The following is a 6,983-nucleotide window of genomic DNA, read 5'->3' as shown; positions in this document are numbered from 1 at the left end:
ATTTACTGCATTTTAAATTCAGTCTGTAATACAACAAAATGTGGAAAAGTCGAGGGGTGTGAATTATTTCTGGAGGCACTGTATGTTAAGATGAATGCTCTAATTGTATGTCTGCTAAATGACTAAAATGGAAATGTAATAGTAATTAATGGTAAATAATGTATTGTGTAACTTTGGAGTCATTTTAATTGTAAATAAGAATAGAATACTATGATTAAAGATAATAGCACTAATGGTGAGAGGTTAGCATGTCTTGGGGGTATGATATAAAATGCTAACCCCTATTATTGGTAATGGTGAGAGGTTAGCATGTCTTGGGGGTATGATATAAAATGCTAACCTTCCCTATTATTGGTAATGGTGAGAGGTTAGCATGTCTTGGGGGTATGATATAAAATGCTAACCTCCCCTATTATTGGTAATGGTGAGAGGTTAGCATGTCTTGGGGGTATAATATAAAATGCTAACCTTCCCTATTATTGGTAATGGTGAGAGGTTAGCATTTTTTTATTTTACCAGGAAAGTCAGTTAATAAGAACAAATTCTTATTTTCAATGACGGCCTAGGAACAGTGAGTTAACTGCCTGTTCAGGGGCAGAACGACAGATTTGTACCTTGTCAGCTTGGGGGTTTGAACTTGCAACCTTTCGGTTACTAGTCCAACGCTCTAACCACTAGGCTTCCCTGCCGCCCCGAGGGCATGTCTGGGGTTATGATATAAAATGCTAAACTCCCCTATTATTGGTAATGGTGAGAGGTTAGCATGTCTTGGGTGTATGATATAAAATGCTAACCTCCCCTACTATTGGTAATGGTGAGAGGTTAGTATGTCTTGGGGGTATGATATAAAATGCTAAGCTCCCCTATTATTGGTAATGGTGAGAGGTTAGCATGTCTTGTGGGTATGATATAAAATGCTAACCCCCTATTATTGGTAATGGTGAGAGGTTAGTATGTCTTGGGGGTATGATATAAAATGCTAACCTTCCCTATTATTGGTAATGGTGAGAGGTTAGTATGTCTTGGGGGTATGATATAAAATGCTAACCTCCCCTATTATTGGTAATGGTGAGAGGTTAGCATGTCTTGGGGGTATGATATAGAATGCTAACCTTCCCTATTATTGGTAATGGTGAGAGGTTAGCATGTCTTGGGGGTATGATATAAAATGCTAACCTCCCCTATTATTGGTAATGGTGAGAGGTTAGCATGTCTTGGGGGTATGATATAAAATGCTAACCTCCCCTATTATTGGTAATGGTGAGAGGTTAGTATGTCTTGGGGGTATAATATAAAATGCTAACCTTCCCTATTATTGGTAATGGTGAGAGGTTAGCATGTCTTGGGGATATGATATAAAATGCTAACCTTCCCTATTATTGGTAATGGTGAGAGGTTAGCATGTCTTGGGGGTATGATCCTCTGTAACTTTCTCACTCAACATTATTTACCATTCAATAAATTAAAGGTGACATTCTGTACAGTCACCCCATATGAAACATTTGATCTCCAATCCAAAACGGTGGCGTATAGAGCCAAATGAAAAGTTGTAGCTTCACTGTCCAAATAAATACGTAAGGGAGTGTACGTGAGATAAGAAAAGACAGAGTGTCACGTCACACAGCCTTTAACAGTGACAGGTCACAATGGTACAGTAAGGGTGTGGCGTCATTGTAAACATCGTTGATATTAAGCATCTCAATCACATCACGTGAAAGGGAAGGAGTTCCCATAGGTCGTTTGGTGACCCGTTACTCTACTCACAGAACCAAGGTCACATCCGTAGCCCAGCATTTTCATGTCTGTATTTATTCAAATACAACTGGAGAGTAACTTCAAAAGATACTCATAGCACCTCTGAATCTTTATGTGACATTCCTCCTCCAGACCTGATTGGGTGTTAGAAGGCTCCATTACAGCTGCTTCCCTTTGTCACGTTTCCTGTTAGGACCGGCCTGAATCCCAGACCATAAATCTTCCTGAGTTAAAGAGTTACAACGGTCAACAGAATCATCTTAAATGGGATTTTCTTACATTTGCTTGTCTTTATTAATATTGCAGGTCATCCGGTGTGACCATGCTGAATAAGAGGTTAGACACCACAGTGTATTTCACAACAGGAGGATTTCAAACCAAACAAAATAGAAGGGAAGTTATACCCTCTAAATAATCACACTCTCTGTCCACCACATCTACATGTGTACTACATCTAGTGTGTATACTTTATACATTAGGTGAAGTAGTCAAGACAAGGGCAGGTATTGATGACATAAGCTACTGAAAGAATGTTCATGCTAGTGTTGAAGAGCAGCATGATTGAAGTAGGGCTGAATGCTGCACCTGTTGAGGCAGGTCTGAGGGTGTTGGGGCTGGGTCATGTTCTGCCCATGTTGAGACTGGGCCTGGTTCTTCCCATGTTGAGGCTGGGCTGGGTGTGATGATGTTGGGCCCAGTGCTACCCCTGTTATGGCTGGGCTCGGGGTTGTTGATGTTGGGCCAAATGCTACCCCTTTCGAGGCAGGTGTGTGAGGGTTGAGGCTGGGCTGGGGGTTTTGAGACTGGGCCTGGTACTACCCCTGTTGAGGCTGGGCTGGGGGTTTGAGGCTGGGCCTGGTACTACCCCTGTTGAGTCAGGTCTGAGTGCTGGTCCAGGTGCTGCCCCTGTTTAGGCTGGGGCTGATGCTGGTGGCCCTGTTAGGCCCTGTGTGCTGGGGCCTCCCGCTCTCTTGCCCTGTAGGGTGAAAGGAACCGTACACATAAATAGCAACACAAGAATATAGATGGTGAGAGTAAGCAGTACCTGAACATATAGAAGAGCATGTAGGCCCTCCGGGCTCTGGTCCTCAGCACAGTGGCTTCATTGGACATTGACACCTGGCTGTCGTTACAGCAGAACCAGTTTCCACTGGCATGCAATATGTCACTAATGTAGTGCCCTGTGGAACAAGGAAGACAGACTAGAGGTCAAGGGTCAGGCTATTGTGGGTAATAGAGTGTTTTGTAACAGTTAAACAGTTCATTTGGGAGGTATTTTATCTGTTACATGTGTCAAGTTTTGAAATCAGAGATAAACAAATACACATAACATATAATTAGGCATGCCTCTCCATTCTTTTGAATTAAATTGAGCAAACTCTAAACATATTGCAGTGCTTGTTGGGATGACACTTCACTGAAGCCTGAAGCCTTGCTCGCTTGGCCGAAATGGCTGTTGAAATGTCTAATTATCCCCTAAAACTGGGTTCCACAAATGGCGGCCCGCGAGACAAATTTGGCCCAAGGATGATTTTATTTGGCCCCCTATGTTTTCTAACCAAATAAAACGTAATTGTTAAAAGACTGTAAAAACACCATCAAATCAGCTCCAAGTGATTTTCATTTTGGAAATCTGTTTCAAAGTATTCCCACGCACAATAAAAAGCTATATATGTGGTTGTACACAAATGTAAGCAAGGTTTGAAATTAGTCAAATATTATATCTGTTTGGCCTTCCTACGGTATATTTGCAGTCTACAAATTTTAGAAAAAAAATGGTTGATGATCCCTGGCCTTCACCCTCGATACTTTTCACTCCCTCAGCTTCGGGATGCTTGTGTATTCGGCAGAGGCACATGTGAACATGCAAATTGAGATCCAAGGAGAAGGGAGTGATTTGGAATTCAGCTGATGTCATATGTATTGTGCATCTGCATGTGTGTGTTTGATGGTATTTACTTACCGGAGTTTGCGGAGCCTCCCAAATGAGAGACGACGCCAGTCAGCTGGTAGTAACCATTCACTGACTGCACTGGCTTCTGCTTCTGTAAGAAAACACATGTGATCATAGGATTCTCATTTCCTCTACAGTCCACCACACTGTCTACAGTCTACTACAGTACTAGTCTATTACAGGAGGTCTACTACATTGTGTACTCCTCATAACTATCTCAGTGTTCTGTCATAACTTATTTTTCACTGCATTCACTCTCTCTCTATCTCTCTCTCTCTTCTCACCACTGAGGCTGTCAGCAGCACTTTCCCTGGTTCCTGCTCATTTGAATCTGAGGGGTCAAATATACATATCAAGAGCTGTGAAAACGTGGTCACTTGTCTGAATTGCTCTGGACTAAATCAGCTCCCATACATCACTAAAGATGTCTGAGAAACATTTTAAATTGCAGGTAGATTCTCTGTCATCTGGACCGTTTTGGGAGTGGGTGGTTTGTGTGATGTTGGAGCAAGAATAGTGTTATGGTGCCATGACCTACCTGAACAGAAGAGGGCGCTGTCTTTGGTCTCTCCAGGTGGGCTGGAGACTTGGCTGGCGAGGGTCTGGGGGATGGACCCCTGGATGCTGGGGGCCTGGCTGGTGAGGGCCTGTGGGCTGGCACTGTGCAGGTGTGGCACCATGTCCCCACAGAGGGTGGAGAGCCTCAGCTCCGAAGGAAACAAAAGAGGAGCCTCCAGCTTCTCCAACCCCCCAGGTCCTCCAAACCTCTTCAGATGCAGAACCAGCACACTGCCCAGAAACAGAGAGGAAGAGAGATGAACAGACAGACAATGAAACCAGTCAACAACATAACAGATGAGTGAAATGTGTTTGGCGGTGCTCACCTCTAAGTCCTACAACCTGCTCAGGAAGGTAACTACACCTAAAGGCTCAGGACATTAAACACTGCTAGTACTATGAGAGGTTATAAAGGGACAACTCACAGAGGCAGTGTGTGGAACTGCTCCACCTTTGAGGCGTGGAGGCCTTTACAGCCCTCACATGTGAATTCAACCTTTTCACTCTGGTTAGAAACAAAAGCATTACATATTGAATGATACCACTACAATAATAAGATAGCGTATTCTGAGGCAGTGGGCAGCTTGCCCTGGGTGTTAGTCTCTACATGCAGGGCTGAGCCCTAAGTGCTGACTTTGAAAGTGAGTGCCAGGCTGCTCAGCAAGGTGCGCTCAGGGCTGAAGTCCAATGAGAGGTGGTTGTAGTCCTCTCTGGTAGACGACTCGCGCCCACAGCTTCAGAAGCAGGACAAAGAGAAGGAAAAATGCACCAAGTCTGTTTCAGGTCTCTACAATGTTTCTGTTATGCCATGTGTTTTGTAATATTAATATATACTGTATATATATATATATATATATATATATATATATAGAAAGATCATGTTCTCAGTAGATACATTACAACAAATGGGAGCTCTTACCTGGTACATGTGCGCACCGACACAAGTTGGAACTCCAGCTGGGAAACAGGGCAGGTATAGTTCATCCCGAGTGTCTTCAGAATCATGCCCTCCTCCTTCAGCTGGCACAGCATATCCACAAGTAACTCGTGTGCGTCCTATGATGAGGAAGAGAAAGAAACACACCAAGATAAAAGCAAATTAAAAAGAGAAAATGAACCCTTGCAAGAAGAGCACTCGTACACAAGAGAGTAGTGCCTTAGTTACCTGTTGCGTGTCCCCCAGATACTTCAAATCGTATCCCGACAAGGAGTACTTGACCTGCCACATGAGGTCTGCTTTTGAGGCCTGGTTTGCCACACTGTCAGGTCGACCAGAACGGTGCACATCAGACAGACACCTGTAGGGGAGACAGAGAGTAAGTTAGCAGCTGTCTGGATGGTGTCAACCTACTGGCTTACGCCTGAATGAGATGAGTAAATACAAATATGTTTTATCTAGTGGCACCCCATCATTAGAAATGTTTCATTCGATTTGATGCAATTTCACCTTTGAGGACGGACAATGAAGCCAAACAACAAAAAAGTATTGTTTATTCTCCTAAGATATTTGGTTTGGATACTGCTCTCAATTCCAGAGCATTTTAAAAAACTACCAAATTTCCCTCGTAAGGTGGAATGTTCAGTCAATGAGCATTATGGGTCATGTAGTCATTCTACACTTTCCAAATTGGCCTACAAAATGCCTACATCATAATCAGTGTGTCATTGTTGTTCCTCTGGGTTATGAAGATTCCAAAAACAAAAAGAAACTGGAAAATAAACCATAAATACAATACACAGCAAAATATGAAGTGGTTAAGGTTAGGAAAAGGGTTAGGATTAGTGAAAGTGCTATCTTAACCTGCTACGACAATCCCTTTCTGTAGAAGTGGCGTGAAAAGAGTGTCCCTTCTTTAATTTATGACCACAATTAATGGGTGTGTGGGGTGAGTGTCTGCTTTTGAGCCTTCCCTTACCTGAGCAGGTTGGAGAAGGGGGAGGAGCTCCAGAGTTGTTCCTGGTTCAGGATTTCCTTTGAGAAGGATGGCAGGACCAGGAGGCATTGCAGGGTGGCGTTAAGGAAGCAAGTGTTGCCAATGTTAGGCAACCTGTGAAGAAGAAGCAGTCATCAGTACACACATAGAGATGAATCATAACCTTCATATCTCTATAAAGTGATGATAATGGCAAGGGATACGGGATACATTATATTTAACACAAAGAAGTGGATGTCCTTTAGACCAAGATTGACATAATTCATGGGTTTATAAATATCTATTAAAACGGACATGCTCGATAGTAAGCCCTATCCCCATAGTATATCAGACACTGATCTCTAAACAATAAAGAACTTATATGCAATTAATTTGCAGTGTGTTGTGGTTTACCCAAGAAGTTCCATGTTGACCAGTGCCACCCGTTCTCCTCTGGCCCCCTGGGTCTCTTCTGGCCCTCTGGTGGCTGAGCTAGCCCTGGGAAGAGTCATGCTTCTGGTGGCTGAGCTGGCCCTGGGAAGAGTCATGCTTCTGGTGGCTGAGCTGGCCCTGTGAAGAGTCATGCTTCTGGTGGCTGAGCTGGCCCTGGGAAGAGTCATGCTTGTGGTGGCTGAGACTGGTCTCTGGGGCATTGGACGACAGTGTTCCTGAAGAGACAGAGGTCTGGAGGAAGGAGAGAAACAGGTCTAACGCCTCCAACACAGAGATATTATCACTCTACACAGTCTCTCTATTAAATACTGTACCCTACTATAAACACAGCTGAGTAGTTATGCATGTAC

General features: G+C 43.5%; 1 protein-coding gene across 1 annotated transcript; it reads right to left on the bottom strand.

The window, feature by feature from the left end:
* Positions 1-1,631: 1,631 nt before the first annotated feature.
* LOC135535811 (ubiquitin carboxyl-terminal hydrolase 37-like) lies at positions 1,632-6,608 on the bottom strand. The gene is made up of 9 exons (XM_064962240.1): positions 6,595-6,608; positions 6,184-6,315; positions 5,433-5,565; positions 5,187-5,323; positions 4,902-5,001; positions 4,693-4,772; positions 4,248-4,498; positions 3,719-3,800; positions 1,632-2,731 (listed from the first exon to the last, which is right to left on the bottom strand). The coding sequence occupies exons 1-9, from the start codon at positions 6,606-6,608 to the stop codon at positions 2,695-2,697; spliced, it is 966 nt and encodes a 321-aa protein (XP_064818312.1). The 3' UTR covers positions 1,632-2,694.
* Positions 6,609-6,983: the final 375 nt, after the last annotated feature.

This window comes from Oncorhynchus masou, unplaced genomic scaffold (genome assembly GCF_036934945.1).
Source record: "Oncorhynchus masou masou isolate Uvic2021 unplaced genomic scaffold, UVic_Omas_1.1 unplaced_scaffold_518, whole genome shotgun sequence".
Classification (NCBI taxonomy): domain Eukaryota; kingdom Metazoa; phylum Chordata; class Actinopteri; order Salmoniformes; family Salmonidae; genus Oncorhynchus; species Oncorhynchus masou.
This window is presented reverse-complemented; position numbering and strand designations above follow the sequence as displayed.